Source organism: Myxocyprinus asiaticus, chromosome 23 (genome assembly GCF_019703515.2).
Source record: "Myxocyprinus asiaticus isolate MX2 ecotype Aquarium Trade chromosome 23, UBuf_Myxa_2, whole genome shotgun sequence".
Taxonomy (NCBI): Eukaryota; Metazoa; Chordata; class Actinopteri; order Cypriniformes; family Catostomidae; genus Myxocyprinus; species Myxocyprinus asiaticus.
The window spans coordinates 16,531,686-16,552,721 of record NC_059366.1 but is presented as its reverse complement, the minus strand read 5'-3'; the positions used below and the strand labels follow the sequence as shown (position 1 = coordinate 16,552,721).

General features: G+C 37.1%; 1 protein-coding gene across 1 annotated transcript; it reads left to right on the top strand.

Annotated features, from left to right (window-relative positions):
* The first annotated feature begins 19,516 nt into the window (after positions 1 to 19,516).
* Positions 19,517 to 20,692, top strand: LOC127414324 (G-protein coupled receptor 151 protein-like). The gene has a single exon (XM_051652259.1). It carries the CDS (start codon positions 19,517 to 19,519, stop codon positions 20,690 to 20,692), a length of 1,176 nt encoding a protein of 391 aa, XP_051508219.1.
* Positions 20,693 to 21,036: the final 344 nt, after the last annotated feature.

Genomic DNA, 21,036 nt, shown 5'->3' with positions numbered 1-21,036 from the left:
TATCAGAATCAGAATCAGCTTTATTGCCAAGTATGCTTCCACATACAAGGAATTGTTCTTGGTGACAGAAGCTTCCAGTGCACAAACAATACAACAACAATACAGAGATAATAAAAATAAATAAATAAAAAAATAGAAAAAAAATAAAAACCAAATAGAAATATAAGTATATATAGAAATACACAATAAGACAAAAAATATACATATAGCATGTACAAATACAAATCTGTTATATACAGTGCAAGGGAATGTAATGCTGAAGTATAATATAACTGACTAGGCTGTGTATTGCATGTAATTATAGTTTAGTTTTTAACTGTTTATGAGATGAATAGTCTGAGGGAAAAACTGTTCCTGTGCCTGACGGTTCTGGTGCTCAGTGCTCTGTAGCACCATCCAGAAGGCAACAGTTGTAAAGTATTATGCTGGTTGAATGGGGTCAAGAGTGATTTTACCAGCCCTTTTCCTCAATCTGGAAGTGTATAGATCTTGAAGGGAGGGGCGGGGGCAACCAATAATCCTCTCAGCAGTCCGAACTGTCCTTTGTAATCTTCTGATGTCAGATTTCATAGCTGACCAAACCAGACAGTTATTGAAGTGCAGAAGACAGACTCAATGACAGCTGAGTAGAACTGTATCAGCAACGCCTGTGGCAGGTTAAACTTCCTCAACTGGCAAAGGAAGTACAACCTCTGCTCATACAACTCATAACCTCTGCTTTTCTCAGTGATGATATTAAGTGACAAAAAACAAAACAAAAAAAAAGACAATGAATAAGCTGCCTCCCTAATGACCATGTCTTACTTGAGACCTGATTAACTAAAGCTGTTCTTAGATGTAAGGTGGAAATCACATCTAATGTACTCCTCATTATATGCACTACATCAAAGTCTGGGTCCAACTCTGTCTGTATACCTCATTGTCTCTTTCACACAAGTCACAATACATATATTGTCCTCATTTCCAAACACACACACTAAACACTTGTCAAATGCAAGTGGAGACACAGAGGTGCAGCTGACATTCATAAGCGCACTATTTGGGCCAAGAGAAAAAAAGGGTAACACTTAACCAGAAACAAACCACACACACATACACACACTAGTTTGGAAAAGGTTCAGTTGCCTCACAAAAGTGCAAATAGGCCACAGTCTAAACTGGGTAATTAGATCCCTAAATAGGGATCAGTACCACAGAGTGGCACTACATAATAAAATTCCTCGTTCGTCTAAACACTCATACATGCACAACCTCGCCCAATCTACTTTCAATCACACTGCCTTAAGCAGCTGTGACTGACACACTTCCTGTCACTCAAATGTGCAAATAAACACACTTGCGCACACACAGAGAGCATATCTAAGTGCAGTATTTTCTATAATCCATAAGAACAGGAGTGCTTATGGTTCAAGCGTTTCTAAAATGTTAAAAAATTATATATATATATATATAGACACACACACACACACACACACACACACACACACACACACTACTGGTCAAAAGTTTTGAAACACTTACTCATTCTTTATTATAATTTGTTTCTTCACATTTTAGAATAATAGTAAAGTCTTCAAAACTATGGAATAACATAAATGGAACTATGGGAATTATGTTGTGACTAAACAAAATCCAAAATAAATCAAAACTGTGTTATATTTTAGCTTGTGTTATAACTGTGTTATCTTCAGAGTAGTCACCCTTTACCTAGAATTTGCAGACATGTACTCTTGACATTTTCTCAACCAACTTCTTGAGGTATCACCCTGGGATTCTTTTTAAACAGTATTGAAGGAGTTTCCATCTATGTTGGGCACTTATTGGCTGCTTTTCTTTATTATTTGGTCCAAGTCATCAATTTCAAAAACTTTTTTTTTATTATTAAATTTTAGATTTATAATGAAATAAATTAATATGGTGGCACAATTATATTTTTGTCTACAAAACTAATTTCAAACATTGTAGCATACACCTTCAGATCAAAAGATTTTTAAGATCATGAGAAACATTTCAGTCAAGTGTTTCAAAACTTTTGACTGGTAGTGTTTATATATATATATATATATATATATATATATATATATATATATATATATATATATATATATATATATATATAAAAGGAAAAGTAGTCAGGGCCACATATAGGGAAACAAAATGTTGGTTCTATTTTTTGATTGTCACCTTGCACTTCAGTCAATTAGATATACTCAGATCTACAACCTTCTGCCAAGAAGAATTAAGTAAGATTGTATGTTTGTATGTAAAAATAATTCAGTTAACATTGCTAAAGCAAAGATTAAGGCAGTGAAGTCTTAGGGGTGTGACAAGGCCATGTGTCCCATTGTGTTCCTGGTTCTGCCATTGACTGCCATTGGCTGTGGTTTCATGGGAACAAAGTGAATTTTGCAAACCCCTAGCTAGACTATTAATAATGTGCAGTGTTTCCATTCAGTCAGACGGTTCTTATACTGTCAAAACAGCTCAAGAGATTTCAGATGTGTCTCGCGACTGTGCCCTGTAATAGACTGGAGTCTTGGTCTGTTTAGTGAATGTTTAGAGGCTCAATGAGTGCACACTTGTTTGACGCAGTTGGCCGCACACTGCATTTTTCTGCATTCAATGTCTTACTCGTGGTGTCGACTTACAAACAAGAGGTATCAAGCTTTACTTTGAGCAGTTTAACTTGATTTAGAATTTAATTATCCGCTAAATTACACGCGGAAGCATTTTGTGGGAACAAGCTTCAATTCACTGTCTCTTATGTCAATCATACGATAAGGAGGGAACCCAAATTATCTCAATAAGAGATCACATTGCAACATGGCATTGCCCAAATCACAAATTAATTTATAAAAAGGCCTGTATTGTATATTTATTATAAAACTATTAAACTTTCATCAGACTTCCTATCACCCAAATTAACTAAGTAGGGCTAAGATGATGGAATTAAAAACAAGTAAGAAAAAAAATAAAATGTATTCACTCTTTGGTCTTTAATGGTCTAAAAACAAAACAAAGAAAATAAAATAGGCCAATATATCTTTGAAATGTCAAGGGGACTTTTTTAAACATAATTTTAGCTCATTTTTAATGTCCTATTTGCAACAAGTGGGCCCTGATCAAACTTCATATCATGAATACATTTACGAAGTTATATGCAATGCAGAGTAATTTCACAAGCATTGTTAAAACATTTTTAAGTCACATAAATAAAATAAATCAGAATGCACTAAATAACCAGACATGTATCAGCGTATATAGGGATGTGTTGCCCTCATTAAAGGAATAGTTCACCCAAAAATGAAAAATCTCTCATCATTTACTCACATTTATGCCACCCCAGATGTAGATGACTTTCTTCTCCAGAACACAAATTATGAATTTTAGAAGAATATTTCAGCTCTGTAGGTCCATACAATGCAAGTGAATGCATTTTTTTTTAATGCAAATTTTTGATGCTCCAAAAATCACATAAAGGCATCATAAAAGTAATCCATATGACTCCAGTGTTTTAATCCATATTTTCAGAAGTGATATGATAGGTGTGGGTGAGAAACAGATCAATATTTAAGTCATTTTTTGCTAGAAATTCTTCTCCCTGCCCATTAGGGGGCGATATGCATGAAGAATGTGAATCACCAAAAACACAAGAAGAATGTGAAAGTGATCTGTTTCTCACACACACCTATCATATAACTTCTGAAGACACTGATTTAACCACTGAAGACTTATGGATTACTTTTATGCTGACTTATGTGATTTTTTGAGCTTCAAAATGTTGGCACCCATTCACTTGCATTGTATGGACCAACAGAGCTGAGATATTCTTCTAAAAATCTTCATTTGAGTTCAGCAGATGAAAGAAAGTCATACACATCTGGGATGACATGAGGGTAAGTAAATGATGAGAATTTTCATTTTTGGGTGAATTAACCCTTTAATATGGGTAAAAAATGTGCGCTCACTGATTTAAAGACATGGTTCTGCAACAAGACTAACATGATCACACGGCAAGTCAGCATGTTGGCTCCGAAAGTTCTATGTGGCATGACCAGAAGTGCGTTGATTTAGCAGCGTGGGAGACCATGCTTCAGATCCCTTTTTAAATCCAAGAAGTAATCACATTTGCATAATCACTGACAAGCCTCAGAGGTTGCATTTTTCACTCTAACATTACATTTTTACTCTCCTGATAGATAGGTTTAGGTTAATTCATAAAATATGCATTCCTCTTCACTGTATTACAGTCTGTACAGCTGAAAACATCTCGCCTCACAACGAGTTTTTGGTGCCCCTCCGTGGACATTTCACCCAGAAAATGGATATCATATGCCCAACAACAAATTTTAGTCAGCACAGAGCGATTATAGCTAAAGAAGTCAACCTACTTTTTCCGATTTCACTGTGAAATCAGTCTAATAAAACAAAATTACAATACACGGACAAGTGCGCTAACTTTAAACTACATATTTGACACCAGTGATTCAAGTCTAGTAACAGTCTTTTTGCCAAAGGCAATCAATGACCCACTAGAGTGCGCACAGTCTCAACATGATGTCCGACTGTAAAAAAAAAATAAAAAAAAGAAAGAGTTGACTGTCAAAGATTAAAGAATGTGACTATGAGAAAGAGAGTGCACAATACTGTAGATGTTTTTGCTGAAATCCTGCAACACCTATGAAAAGACAATCAATGCAAATACTGGTCTTAAAAGTTTAAGTAAATAAAACAAATACGGATTAAGCATGAATTATGTGTGCATCATTGTAAGACAGATGTCTCTATAGAATACCACAATTAACTTTAATCACAAATGATCTATAGACAGGCAGAGAATGAACAATTAAAGACTCAATTTGCTTTAGGTTTTTTGGTGTTTAGTTCGAATGAGGATTGTGTGTTTGAATCATAACAGTCCAATCTGTCAGTGATTTCCAGTGTTTATCTTTCAGCTTAGATAAAGAAAACAGACACTTGGGTTTGATCTTGAAGTCCATTGTGATTGGATACCCCAGTGAGCAGATACAATTGAGCAGGTTAGAGGTTACAGGTTAAAGATCACAGTGTTTGTGGTCATGATCATGGGTCGCATTCTGATCCTATTGACCATCCGTGTGAATTTATGTGCGAGTGGACTGTGTTCAATGGGAGATAATTGGAAACAGGCACAAACCTACCAATCTACTCTTCTGTTTCAAAGTCTATTGTCATGGTCACTGCAAGGTCAAGGAAGATGGACCCCAACAAGATATTGATCATGAAACTGTTAAAGATTATTTGCCCTTGAGATAACAAAAAAAAAAAAAAAAAGAATAACTTAAGTGTGAAATTAGGATACTTTCTAAGTACAGTACTTAGCAATATAGCACCCAAATAGACAACTCCCGTGTTCTCTCTTTTTGTTGTTTTCTGTTCAAACTGAAGTTTGGCATTTTTGGACCTGACAGCTTGTCATGTTTTTTATGAGTTCAATTTTTTTATGTTTAAAATATTTTTATCTTAATATGTAGTGATAACCATAAGTAAGCCATTTGTAGGTTGATTTCCCGAAAATTGTAAACACTGCTCTGTAGCTCTTCCCAAAACGGAAGACAGAGGGTGTATTCGGAAATCTGTTTGAAAACATAAATTGTTGCATTTCTGCTTGATGACTATGGCAGAAATTAAAAACTTCAGCTTTAAGTGATCTAAAGATCTGCATGTTCGTCTGGGGAAAAGGCGTTTGTTACAACGTTAGTTATAAGATGATCTTACAAGCACAAAATTTATCAATATCTGGAAACCCAGTCCTTGTCTTTGGGAGAACAACAGTCAAACATGTATTTGATGAAGTAACAAAACTTTTACTGAAAATGTTTTATCAGTTTGGCCTAGGCCAACAATGGGGGACCAGCTGGTTGTCACTGTAAATCACAAAAGGATTAGATTATTTCAAATAAACTTTGGGAACAATCATAACAACAATGCTAAGCCACCAATTTTCATTTATTTCACAATAAATGGAAATTAGCAACTAAAATATGAATTTGAGAGGGGAAAATAAATAAAAAATGTCTTGTGACAAGCATAAGATTCATTGCCCTTTAGTCTCCAAAAGCAGGTTCCTCCAATGTTCATATTTACAGGCTTCATGGTGTGACCCTGGTTCAGAAGCCTGCATGCATACTCAAGGTCCAATCGAACTGTGTCTCCAGTTTCATGTGTGCAGTTTGTTTAGTCAGAGGCCATCATCTCTTACAGCCCGCATGTTGTGTCAAATACAAAGGCGAAAGATCTCTGTGCATAAATCAAACGGATTTAGTTCATATATGAACATGCTTGGCTGCGACCACTGTCTTAAGCCCCACTGTCTTAATCTGAGTGAACTGCGCATCTGCCATTTTTTTGGTCTATGCCCTTGACTGCTGATTGATTCAAACAGATTGTTCAAACAGGTCGGTGGTGATGGATCTGCTCATTCTTTAAAAGACAAATGTCATCAACCTATGCGTGCCCTTCGATTTTAACTGCATGTAATCTGATGACCACAGAGAGAATGGCTGTTACTGTTATCAAGTGGCCTTTTTTTATTATAATAATCTAAAACAACTCTAGTATCCCTTATACTTACCAGTCATCAAAAAATAATGGACTGTCTGTATGCTGGGTACACTGCCTTTAGTGTTATGTGTATTCGACATCAGATGGTATTTTGATACGCTCATCAGGTACTGTGACAGCATTGTTACATCAACTTTTAATGAATGCTTTCACCTAAACTGAGATATGCACCTGATGTAACAAAAATATGGCTTTTGCTAAGTGACAGGCTTTACACCTCCTTGCAACAGAGATACTCCTAATTTCTGAGATACATATACTACAGTTTTTGTAAAAGATGACATTTTAATGAATAATTCATTAAGATATAATTCAAATATAAATAGGCCTACATAGATCATAGGCTGGATGCATTAGGTGAATTAGGTTATCTGGGGATTTTGGGTAGCTCATGTGAGACACCTAAACTCTGATATGTACATTTCTTGCTCAATCGCAAAGTAATTGAAGTAAAAAGTGCAAGAAATACCACAAAACACCCCAATTCACCCCATGCATAAATCAAAAGAAAACTAGGCTATATCATAAGTCAGTTGGCTAACCATATACAGTACATTTTTAAACAATCTCTAATGCTAAAGGAACCACTTGTACTAAGCACAGCTATAGGGTACAATGGGGCTAAAGGCACACCTTAAAGAAAGTTAGCTTATTTTCTGGTCATAAAGAGTATCAAGTATCAACAAATAATTTGTATTATTTGTATTGAATATTGATAGAGCAACATACTGTAATTTGTGTGCAAAAAAAATGACAACAGGAGGTTGTTTTGAATAAACAATTTTTGTTTAAAAGGTGGCGAGATGTGGGGTAAAAGGCTCCCAGAGGGGTTATATTGATATAGTGTAGATACCGGGGCAATAGTTATCGGGCACAATTTGTAGACTTTTTTGAGTGACAAATTTAGATCATGCAATAATAATAATAATAATAATAATAATAATACAGAAAAGGGTACAAAATGTCTTGTTCATTTCAATCACATTTGACATTTCATTACATCTCAAGTATTCTACAAAAAATTGTATCTCCATTGTGATTGGATCAGTCAGTGTGAGCCCACTTTGAACATTCTTCATAACAAATATATATATATATATATATATAGATATAGATATAGATATAGATATACATACACACACACACACACACACACACACACACACACTGTATATATAATCACCCTGAACAATTGAAAAAATTGAAAATGACAAATAACACGCAATTACACGCAATGAAAATTTTCCAGTGTATAGTGACAAACAAGTGTTTAGGAAAGTCCTGTGGTAGTTTTTGATGCTATTTAGTGTTTTCGGAGGAGCCTTTTACCCCGTTGCCTTTAGACCCGTTGTACCCTAAAAGGGTAACATCTCATCTCAGATAACATAACACTGAAAATCATAGGCTAATTATACAGTATATTATTGTCGGTTTCGGGAGAAAAAAAAAACCGTTACGCTTATTTACCACATTAGGTGTCAATGGTTCATATAAAAGTCTCCAGTGGGGACGTGTAAACCAGCAATCAAAGAATATTCCGAGTTTCAGGAGACGCTTGCAGAGCGCTTAAAGGCAGAAAGCAACAAGAGAAGATTAACACAGCGGAGCGCAGGAAATGACATTTAACTTGTTAATATTTATAGCTTTAGATTCATGATAAATTGTCTATTATTTTTCAGTAAAAGAAAAAAGATAACACGGGTGTTTGCGCCGTTCCTATGCAAAGTGACAGCCAATTAATGAGCGCTGAGTTAGGCTAATGACGTCATGCCTTTCAGCGTCTAGTTTTGGGTAATGACTTTCCAATGAATCTACTGATTGAAATGTAACTTGCCTGGCCTCGGGCGAGTTGCTAGAAATGGCTAGAACAGAGGCAATTAAAAGATGGGTGAAGACAAAGGATACTCGCCTTCTTACAAATCAGTTTTGCTGTTGCTCTCCCCGAGCTGATATGTGGTGAATCTATACGTGAGGAGATATGCATAGGCCTATATTGATGAAAATATTATTTCGTCTGAACCGCTTCCAGCAAACATGAATTAGCATATTCATAGTAAATATGCAGACTACTTACGATAATAAAGTCGGATTATTCAATTCAATGAATGTTAAATAGATGAGCAAATTGTGCACGCGTTATCTACAATGACTTCTATTTATTCTCCATCTCTTCCCAATTGTACTCTTTTCATATTTTTGTTTATTTATTTTAATTTCGGTCAATTTCTGTTTCTTTAGAGATCTACCTAACGTCCAGGTTGCCGGTTCGTTCTGTGCTGAGGTGGCTTTAGTCTGGGCTTGATTCGTGATTCGAAAAATCCCGCCCTGCGGCCAGCGCGCGGGATAAGCGCTTTTTATTACAGCGCCACAGATAACAGTAGAGATTAGCGCGGGAATGGTGTGCATAAAACCAAAATATGCGTATGGATCGAGATAAAAAAAGATGCAATTTCTGCATAGATGGCGTCACACTTGCTACAGCACATTGTGTTTGTGTGTGTGTGTTTTTTTTTTTTTTACAATTTTAGGGATGAAAAGAAAAGGCCGTAAACTAAGCTACTTTTGGACAGAACATAAATTGTTCCAAGAACAGTCACTTGTGTGTGAAACAACTTTTCTCAGATCCATTAATATAAAAAAGAACGAATCTCTGTCAGAGGACTTTAAGTCAATGACCCCTTCATTTTTACATTAATACACAATTAGCATGATTAAAGTAGGCTATTAGGGTCTAGTCTCTATAATATTAGGCCTACTAATTTATAGGCTATTGTGTGAATAATTATAGTAAATTAGTCTTTAAAAACAAAACCGTTCACAAAATTGTTCGTTAAAGATTGGATGGCCTTATGGACTCTGCTGACCTCTTCTGGATAGCTACACGTATTACTAATCTAATTTTCATTCAACCCAACACCAAAGCTGGACTGTAAAAAAATAAATAAATAAATCCTGATGTTTTTACCAAAAAAAATAAATAAATAAATAAATAAAAATACAAAAATGGCAGCTATCGTTGCCAGAATAATTATGTAAAAAAAAAATACAGTACAAATGTAAACAACTTTACAGAATAACCTGTAAATTTTACAGTTTAAAACTGTTGTTTTTACGGTATATGTTATGGTGCAGTATCTTTGTTTATATTATTAAATTATAAACTTTTTAATGATAAATGATAAACTATTAACTGTCTGAAACTGTACAAATCTGCTTTTCACTTAAAGAGCACATGATGACATGAAGTTCATCAATAGAGGCCCTTCCAGGAGCAATGACCAATAAACATGTAGAGACAGTGCTCAGTGTCACTCACACAAACACTAAACACCATCATGGTAACACATGTGAAATTAAAATAATGGAGTAAACATTAACTAAACTACATCAAATATAACACAGAACACCCCAATGTACGTAACTGATATTAAAAATAAGAAGAAACATAACTATTCCCATAAATTATAATGAAATGTAATGGGTCACGCAGGGAATTCTGGAAACACTCGATTATTGTTTTTTACTGTAATTTTACATGTGCTCTCTTGTTAAACATAATATACATTTTAACCAATAATTATATGGGAAATCATACTTTTTACATCTAAAAAATGACAAATTTTACACCATTTTACCGTAAAACTCCATGTGTTGTTTTTTTAAATATATTACAAATTTTTTTTTTTTTTTACATATATTTAACGGTAACTACTCATTAACTAATTTACATTTTTTTACTGTAGCATTTTTACAGTCTTTTACCGTTAAAATTATGGACATTGTTTTACAGTGTGTGAAACCTAAACATTCGCACATTATTGATTTTATTTTATTTTTTTTACTGTTTAACTGTTTGTTTTCTTGATATATTGGTATTTATTTGTGAAACTTAATAAAGAGCCATTATTGTATCTATAAACGCAAACTTAAAAAAAATATATGATTTATTTTTTGTAACTATGATAATGAAGTACTTCTCATACTTTCGAATTATTTAATTCAAACCCTTACCATATTATATTCCATTATTATACACCTGTCTGGACCGTTTAATGTTTGGAATGTGCTTTGGATAAAAAAATGCATCATTACTTCATTACTTTTAATATTAAAAGTAATGAAGCTAAGCTCAAAGTGTTCTCTTAAAAGAAACTTTATGATGTTTTGGGATAAGTCTTCAGCAGAAAAAAAAATATCTTGAAAACGTAGGTTTACCCACTACGGGACAACATCCATGACAAGAAAGGGTAAGGGTTTTTTAACTTACACCCATATATTATATTAAAAATTATATATTTTTTGTAGTTTGCTTTACATTAGGAATCATATGTATACATTTTATACAATTGTACTGAAAGTCCAAGGGTTAGTTTTATGTTATTGTTTGAGACATCAATAGTAATACCACAAAGTTGAATTATTTGTTTGTTTGTCTATGTCTCAATGAAAGATTATCCTGTATATTTTTTTCCATATTCTATATGCTCAAGAAAATCTGCCAGATAATCTCCAATTACACTGATCCCCTTCTGAAATTTCACTCAATCAAAAATTCTGCCTAGATTTTCACATTGTTTGTTTCAAAGAGTTTTATTAAGTGATTTGTAATGTCTTAGGGGCATTTAAATACATGCTCTGTGAGTCTAAAAGCACTGGCAGACAGGAGAGAGAGAGAGAGAGAGAGAGAGAGAGAGAGAGAGAGAGAGAGAGAGATTGAGAATGCCACATTTCTTAATGCTTATCCCTGAAGTAAAAACATTACTTTCACCATCCTGGAAATTCTCCAAAAGGAACAAAAATAACCTTCCCAACTGTCCTGTGCACATTAAGTGAACATGTTATGTTGCTCTCTCTTTGTTGTTAGAAATCACAAAAATAAACCCAAGGGCACTATGTCATAAGAATAAAGAACATATACACACAGGGTCAAACACGCCAGCCCAGAATTGTACACAAGTAGGTCTGAAGAGACTGACTAGGCATCCGACCCACAAGATGCTTTACTGGCTACATACAGCCAGAATAATCATGCAAATATGCACTCAAATCTAAATGAGGACATAGAATTTTATTGTTTTGTATAAGATTAATTATCTTGACTATGGATTAGCTAAAACCTTAACTCAAACGAAAACTTGTTGTATTTTTAGAATAAAACAAATCTTTTATTGCATTTTATGACCTCCAGATATCCCCAAAACACAAAGACCGATCTGAAAACTTTATTAAAATAAGAAGTTAAATCACTACATAACACATGACCAGAAAAAGAGAGACTGTTCCAAGTAATATTATTCTTGGATGTTATTTATATCCTTAGATAGACCTACCACTATTGCCAATCTCATTTAGCCATAGTTTTCCCAGTGAGTACTTGACAATTAGTTAAATGCATATACACTGGCGACCAAAAGACTGGAATAATGTATAGATTTTGCTGTTTCGGAAGGAAATTTGTACTTTAATTCACCAAAGTGGCATTCAACTGATCATAAAGTATAGTCAGGACATTACTGATGTAAAAAACAGCACCATCACTATTTGAAAAAAGTCATTTTTGATCAAATCTAGACATGCCTCATTTCCAGCAGCCATCACTCCAACACCTTATCCTTGAATAATCACGCTACATTGCTAATTTGGTACAAGAAAATCACTTGCCATTATATCAAACACAGTTGAAAGCTATTTGGTTCGTTAAATGAAGCTTAACATTGTGTTTGTTTTTTAGTTGCCACAGTATGCAATAGACTGGCATGCCTTAAGGTCAATATTAGGTCAAAAATGGCAAAAAAGAAACTGCATTCTCTAGAAACTCGTCAGTCAATCATTGTTTTGAGGAATGAAGGCTATACAATGCTTGAAACTGCCAAAAAACTGAAGATTTCTTACAAAGGTGTACACTACAGTCTTCAAAGTCAAAGGATAACTGGCTCTAACAAGGACAGAAAGAGATGTGGAAGGCCAGATGTACAACTAAACAAGAGGAGAAGTACATCAGAGTCTCTAGACTGAGAAATAGACGCCTCACATGTCCTCAGCTGACAGCTTCATTGAATTCTACCCGCTCAACACCAGTTTCATGTACAACAGTAAACAGAAGACTCAGGGGTGCAGAACTTATGGGAAGAATTGCAAAGAAAAAGCCACTTTTGAAACAGAAAAACAAAAAGAAAAGGTTAGAGGGGGCAAAGAAACACAAACATTGGACAACAGATAATTGGAAAAGTGTGAAATGGATCTGCAAAGCTGTCATTGCTGCATGTGGAGGATTTTTTGATGAGAACTCTTTGAAGTAGTTTAAGAAGTTCTGAAAAAAATGTTCAAATTGAAATAGTAATTTTTCATGTTATTTTTTTTTTTTTTTTTGTTATTAACATTTTTTATTGATTCCAAGACAGACAAAAATAAATTTAACTACAAAATTATACATTAGGAATCAACTTAAAACCCTTTATAACCCCACCCGCACAAATATAAAATAACTAAATACCCACATATAAACAGACACACAAATAATACATAAAAAAAAAGAAGACAAAGTTCAACATATGGGGAAAAAAATGACAAAAAAAAAATGAGACAAATAACTGCCCCATTTTCTGCCATAACACGACAGGTTCCCCAGCCGTCTGGAAGTCATCTCCTCGAAAGCTGCCACTTTACCCAACTCGGTGCACCACTCACGAAATGAGGGTGCATCAGTTGACTTCCAACCCCTAAGGATTAGCTGTCTGCCAATCATCACGCTGGTTAGGACCCAGCTTTTCATATATTTATCTCCTATATTCAGGACCCCTCCATCTCCCAAAATACAAAGTCTGGGGCAAAATGAAAACTGAGTGTCCAGTACGTCACACACAAAACGCTGGATCCTCAACCAAAATTCCTGAATCTTAATACAACCCCAAAAAACATGGGTTGTGTCCCCGTCTTCTGACTGGCATCGCCAGCAGGTGGGTGAGTCTTTAAGACCAAACCTATACAATCTAGAGGGGTTCCAGTAGAACCGATGCAAAATCTTAAATTGCATCAGACGGATCCTTGCATCTCTAGATGCAGACCTGATGCTTTTTATGATCCTAGCCCACTCTCCCTCCTCCAATAACAAATTTAAATCTTCCTCCCATAATCTTTTGAGAGAATTTAAAGCTCCGTCCCCCAGACTCTGAATTAACAGGGAGTACAATACACTGATGCCTCATGACCCTTACCAAAAGCAGCAATCACCACTTCCAGAGTATCTGCCGCTCTAGGGGGGTGTATGCTACTCCCAAAAACAGAGCAGAGCAGGTGTCGCAGCTGTAAATACTTATAAAATTGAGATCTGAGCATCCCAAATTGTTGAATCAAATTTTCAAAAGATCTCAATACTCCACTCTCATATAGGTCACTAAGTGTATTAACCCCCCTCACAATCCAATCTGACCAACAGAAAGGGGACTTATTAATACATATTTTAGGGTTCAGCCATATGCTCGAGACTACGTTTAAATAAATATCAGAATTAAACACTCTGGACACTTTTGTCCATATCGAGTGCAAATGTAAAATAACGGGGTGCGACCTCTCCGGCTAATTTAATCGAAAGGCTTTGCAGTGGCAAGATAGGGGCAAGAACTTCCTTTTCACTACAAAACTAGGAAGGAGCTCTCTCAGGTGGAAGCGACCAACGAGCCAAATGTCTAAGACTGAATGCATATTAATAAAACAAAATCTTCAGTAGGCCTAACCCACCTATGTCAATCGGCCTATGTAACTTATTGAAATTTAACCTGGGACGCTTACCATTCCAAATGAAGGACTTTGCTATGCTATCAAATTGCTTGAAATAAGAGAGGGGGACATCTACAGGGAGAGACTGCAGTAAGTAATTGAATTTTGGAATACAATTCATTTTAATAACATTAACCTTCCCAATCATCGATAAGTGTAATGAAGCCCACCTGTCCACATCATTCGAAAACCTTTTTATTAAGGGATCAAAATTAACTCTGACTAAATCAGACAAATTTGCTGGGAATAAAATCCCCAAATATGTAATGCCCTGTTTGGGCCACTGGAAGGCACCCGGCTGGAAGGCCGTTACTGGACAGTATGCTGTCAAAGCCAAAGCTTCGGATTTAGACCAATTGACTTTGTATCCTGAGAATTTGGAAAAGGAGTTAATAATTCTGTGGAGGCAAGGTATAGATCTAGTAAGGTCGGAGACGAATAATAAAATATCATCTGCGTAAAACAGAAGCTTATGCGCCACACCTCCCGCCGTCACCCCTGGAAAATCATCTTCCTTTCTTATTGCGGCTGCTAATGGTTCCAGGGCGAGACAGAACAATAATGGGGAAAGAGGGCAACCCTGGCGGGTGCCCCTATCCAGAGAAAAATAATCTGAAATTAACCCATTTGTTTGCACTGCTGCTACAGGGTGTCTATAAAGTAACTTAATCCAACCAATAAATGTACTCCCGACCCCATACCTTTTCAAAATCTTAAAAAGATAATCCCATTCTACCATATCAAACGCCTTTTCGGCGTCAAGTGTGATGGCAGCGACCGGAGATTGATCATTCGCTACTGACCACATGATATTGGTGAGACGCCTAATATTATCAGTAGAGCTACGGCCTCAAATAAACCCCACCGGATCTATATGTATAAGTGATGTCATAACTTTACTTAATCGATTAGCCAGAATTTTGGACAAAATTTTTACATCTAACTGGATCAGGGAAATTGGGCGGTAACTTTTACACTCGCTTGGATCTTTGTCCTTTTTTAGAATCAGACTGATCTGGGCTTGCATCATGGTTGGAGGAAGCTTTCCATTCTTTAATGATTCCATATAAACTTCTAACAAAAGTGGAGCCAGTTCTGTAGCATAAGATTTGAAAAACTCAGAGGAAAAGCCGTCAGGCCCCGGAGACTTGCCTGTAGGCAAGGCCTTAATTACCTCATCAAGCTCCTCCAAGATTATCTCAGAATCAAGATAATTTTATTTCACAGTCGTCAGTTTAGGGAGATCTAATAGTTCCACAAAGTTCCTAATATCTTCATCAGTGGATGAAGACCTGGAACTATAGAGATCAAAATAGAATTCTTTAAAAGCATTATTAATATCAATGGCCGAGGTAAATATTTTACCACCAGCAGATTTCACTGAGGGAATGGTAGAAAAAGACTCTCTCTGCTTTATATATCTAGCCAAACATTTTCCTGCTTTGTCCCCCGACTCAAAGTATGACTGTCTTGCCCTGAATAACCAAAACTCCACTTTCCGTGACAAAATAGTATTATATCTATATTTCAATCGGGTCAATTCTCTGAGGCCATCAGCTAACATACGGCGCTTCAGCTCTGCCTCGGCACTTATAATATTTCCTTCCAACTCCACAAGTTCTTGTGCTTTGGATTTTTTAATGAATGAAGCATACTGTATGATCCGACCCCTAAGAACCACCTTAAGTGTCTCCCAAGCCACGCCCACAGAGGAGTCTCCATATAAATTGATTTCAGTTTTCAGATTTTCAGATTCAGGATTTTGCAAAAGGGACACATTAAGGTGCAAACTATATGATTTCTTTTTCTTTGTATATGGCAACATCTCTAAACTCACCAGGGCATGATCTGAGACTAAGATATTTCCAATTGAGCAATCAACAACAGATGAAATGAGGGACTTGGACACCAACAAAAAATCTATTCTAGAATAAATCTTATGGACTGATGAAAAAAATGTATAGTCCATACCGGATGGGTTCAAAAGTCTCCAAATATCTGTAAGACCAAGATTTTTACACATCCTGTGAAGCATCAATTTTGCCCTAGGTGGTTTACACACTTTTGCTTCACTGTGATCAAGGACTGAGTCCATCAAAAGATTAAAGTCTCCTCCCAATATTATATCATGAGGGGTGCCAGCGGCTTGCAGCATCCCTTCAAGATCTATAAAAAAGCCCTGATCATTAGCGTTAGGTTCATAAATATTAGCCAAAATCAACCTTTGCCCCTGAATTTCTCCTAAAACAATAATGACTCTTCCTAATTTATCATTAATCTGTTTGAGAAATTTGAATTGTAGATGTTTATTTACCAATATAATGACTCCCCTGCTCTTACTTGAACCAGCACTAAAAAAAACATGTCCAGCCCATATCTTCCCAATTTTTTCAGCTTCCTGCGGGGAGAGATGTGTTTCTTGAAGAAACACTATATCATATTTCTTACGTTTAAGAAAAGTAATAACCTTCCTTTTTATGGGGTGCCCCAACCCATTCAAATTCCATGTGGAGAGGGACAATCCACTCATATTAACATTTGACATTTTGATATAGTAGAAAAAATAAATTGTGTGTCAAAAACAAAATTATACAGACCACATTCCCCATTAGTGAAACAATCAAACCCCAAACTTCCCCTAGAAAAAAAAACAAACAGAAAAAAGAAAAACGTGCGCATTAACCCCACGCACGAAAGCGCCAACCAGCGACAATCCCTCTAAACTCAAAAGGTCCATGAACGGCCACGACAACTTTGCCATCGGAATGCACAATTTTGCCTCACAAATTTGTGAGGCAAAATTACATAATAGAAAATACTTTGTAAAATAAGCCAAGTCAATAGGAAGAATGAACACAAAGAACGTGTAGATTCATTCACAGAACTGTCTCAAAGGTATGATCTTCCACAAAACAAATTCCAGCTGATTTAAAACTGTTCAGATTCCTCGGACAGACAAACGAGTGTTCAGTGAGCCGGCTGTTATGAGTTCAGCGGATGACGTAATCATTCCAATGTCCCGTAAAATACTCAACAAAACAAACTACAGCCAGCAGGAGGCATAAGCACAAAGAACAAACAGGTTAATCCACAGCTGTTCCAAAGGAGTGTTATTCAATAGAACAAGCTCCAGCCACTAGGCGGAACCAATACAAAAAGAAACAAAACCGGCATCCTAGTTCCCTGGGTGGTCTAGTCAATTCACTCGGAGGCCGCATAAAAGTATATACCATGACTTAAACAATCCGTCAACTTTATAAAAGACATCCTTTGTGTGAGCATGTAGATATTTTGCGGTCATCCGTAGTGTCCACTCTCAAACTGGCAGGGAACTTCAATGCAAAGTAATCTTTCATCAATGCAAAAGTTTCTTTAAGGAAAAGTGTTATTCACAAAACAAGCTCCAGCTGCTCGGCAGAGCCAACTCAGTTTACTCAGCCATTGATTCAATAAAAGACATTGCCTGATTGGGACATATAAATACTTTGCGACCGACCTTCGTTTCTATTCTCAATTTGGCAGGGAACATCAGAGCAAAAATGATCTTTTTCTGTTGTAAGTGTTTCTTGCATTCCTTGAACCGATCGCGTTTCTCTCTTGTCGAGTTCACAAAGTCCAGGAACAAGAAAATATTATGGTTCTTCCAAGAAAGCTTCCCTTTGCTCCTCACCTGGCGCAACACAAGATCTTTATCGGATGATCTCAGAAATCTGGCCAGACTCGGTCGGGGCCCGTCTCCCTCAGCAAATCTGTGAGCCGGGACTCTGTGAGCTTGCTCAATTTCCAGCTTGTGGCCTGTTATGTCGAGCAGACTCGGGAAAAGCTTGTCTAGGAATTTCACCATATCTCTGCCCTCCTCATGCTCAGGAATTCCAACAATTCGAACATTATTCCTGCGGCATCTGTTCTCAAGATCTTCAAGCTTTTCAAGATGATGTTCCAAATTAACTTTGGTCGTGGGCAGATTAGCGGTTAATTCCCTCTCCGAAGATTCCAAAAAATCGATTCGTTTTTCAACATCAGTCACTCTTGTACCTAACTCAGAGAATTTTATTTCCATCTCTGTGATCGATCGACGTATTACAGCGAGATCTTCCAAGTCAGCAAGAATCTTCGTCAACATCACCGACATGTTGGACAACTGACGCTGGATTCCTTCTCCTGCCGCCCATCCAAATCGAGTCCCCGGTCTGTAGGCCTGTCGGGGCTTTCATCCTGAACACATAAGTGTCTTTTAATGTCTCCAGAGTCCGATGATTTTGACTTCTTTGCCATGTTTTGCAACAAAGGGCAAATGTGTAACTGGGTGAATAAAATTTCACCAGATTATAATATGAAAATAATCGGAAATTCAGCAAAGTGCGCAGAGCTCGTCGCTCACACGCCTGCTCCTTGCATGGCGTCACGTGACCTCACACTTAAGTGTCTTTTAATGTCTCCAGAGCCCGAGGATTTTGACTTCTTTGCCATGTTTTGCCTCAAAGAGCAAATGTGTAACTGGGTGTATCAAATTTCACCAAATTATAACATGAAAATAATCAAAAATTTAGCAAAGTGCGCAGAGCTGGTCGCTCACACATCTGCTTCTTGCATGGTGTCACGTGACCTCATTTTTTCATGTTATTAATGTCCTGACTATACATTGTGATCAGCTGAATGCCACTTTGGGGAATAAAAGTACCAATTTCTTTCCATAAGAGCAAAATCTGTACATTATTCCAAACTTTTGGCTGCCAGTGTATTTCTGAGAATTATTTCGAGAAATAAGACCCTTATGTGCTCACATATTTATGATCAGTATGATCACTTGCACATTTCAGTCATTTGAACTGTAGCACGAACACAATCCTAAAGCTTTTTCAAAATGAAACTATTGTTTATGCTGACGTCTTTCAATCTGCACTTGCAAGAAAGGGGATAACGTCATTACTACATTTCAAAACACAATAGACAAATCTGGGTTTGCGTTTCCCCTCAGCTACGATGACGTTGGAGTACTACGACACTAAATGGCATCTCTTAAAATAACGCATCTGCATCCAAGCGTATACGCAACTACGGGAGCTCTGTACAGCGTCGACGATTCTTCATCCACATCATAAACGCGTTCCTTTCCTGGATTGCGCCGTGGTTGGACATGGCGCTGAACAGCTCATTTGTGAGTTTCGATGGTGGCATTCAACAGTTAAAAGATAAAGATACTTCGGTGATCGTACCAGCTATTCTCAGTACGATCAGTGGGCTTGGAATCGGCGGGAATGTGTTGGTGCTTGTGGTGCTTATCTACGTATTCACCAGCCGGAGAGCATCCGAGGCGAATGTCATGCTCGCCAACTTGAGCGCATCTGACTTGTTGATACTCTCACTGTGCGCTCCTGTGCGCGCAGTCACATACTACAGGCGCACTTGGACACTCGGACTAATGGCTTGCAGAACTACAGAGTGGATCCAGCATAGTTGTCTGGCGGTCAAATCTTTTACGCTGTTAGCAACGAGCCAAGCACGCCATAACTTCTCCTCCGGTCCAGACAACCCCTCAAATTTCCAACAAAAGCGTGTTCTGATGACCGTAGTGATAATATGGACAGTTGCGCTAGTGTTTCCAATTCCTGATATCGTATTCTCCAGGTTAAAGGAAGAGCGCAACATCAGCCTGTGTGTCTCTGAATTACCTTCTTACTCCCATGATGTGATGCATGTGTTCAGTAAGATACTACCGCTAGGCATCTATGTTCTTCCCATCATCCTGTCCGTTGTGTGTCACATCAGGGCCATCTTCCACATCAAACCGATTACGCACGTGGAGACTTTTCTGCCGCGTCAGTATGAGTGTTCTTTGCTGTATTTAAGCGTCATCGCTATGAACGCGCTCATGATGTTGCCGGAGTGGGCTTCTTGGGTGTGGATGCGTCACAGCTCTGGCGAGAGCTGCAAACCGTCAGCTGGTTTGTTGATCTTCGCTCAGGTGTGCGTTTACCTGAGCAGCGCGTTCTTTCCCGCCATCCTTCTCACAATGCACGTGCCGCTCAGAGAGAGTCTTAGCGATTTGTGTTCTCTGTTAGCGTGTCGAGGAGGTAAAAACAGACAGAAGACTGAGGGGAACGGAAATGAGATGCGCACAATGGCCATGAAGGTGTTGGATGAGCGGGGCTGTGTGCCGACGCTGACCATAACAGAGAGGCATTCAGACGCGTCTTGTCAAACTTTCCCGGATCTCGAGCATTTTTGGAGCGAAAGGCGAAACACTACAGTCGCAGAGGATAGCGACCCATTACCATGGGAACGACTGAACCAAAGCACTGTTGAACTCTAAACTCTGATTGATCTCTGTGATAATAACTCGTAATAATAGTCAATAATAGTAAAGTTTGTGTATCGGACATCATAGAAATTAAACTGTATAGTCATGTATTTACTAAATGCATGTATATAAAAAAATGAAAGGTCTTTTATATGAACTCAAGAGTCCTCTGATGGCACACGTAGGCCTACATCAGCCAGATGTTTATTTGATGTGAGCGTTTACATCTGGAAGATGTATTTTATTTTTAGGGTGTTTGCCCATCAGTAACACATCTGACGTTTCCTCTCAGACATTCAGCAGATGACTTTAAGACGTTTATGATTTAAATTCTTTGTTAATCGTATCTTTTCAAG

What these genes read in the sequence shown, in the direction of transcription:
- LOC127414324 (XM_051652259.1), top strand. Translation starts at nt 19,517, where the DNA reads ATGGCGCTGAACAGCTCATTTGTGAGTTTCGATGGTGGCATTCAACAG.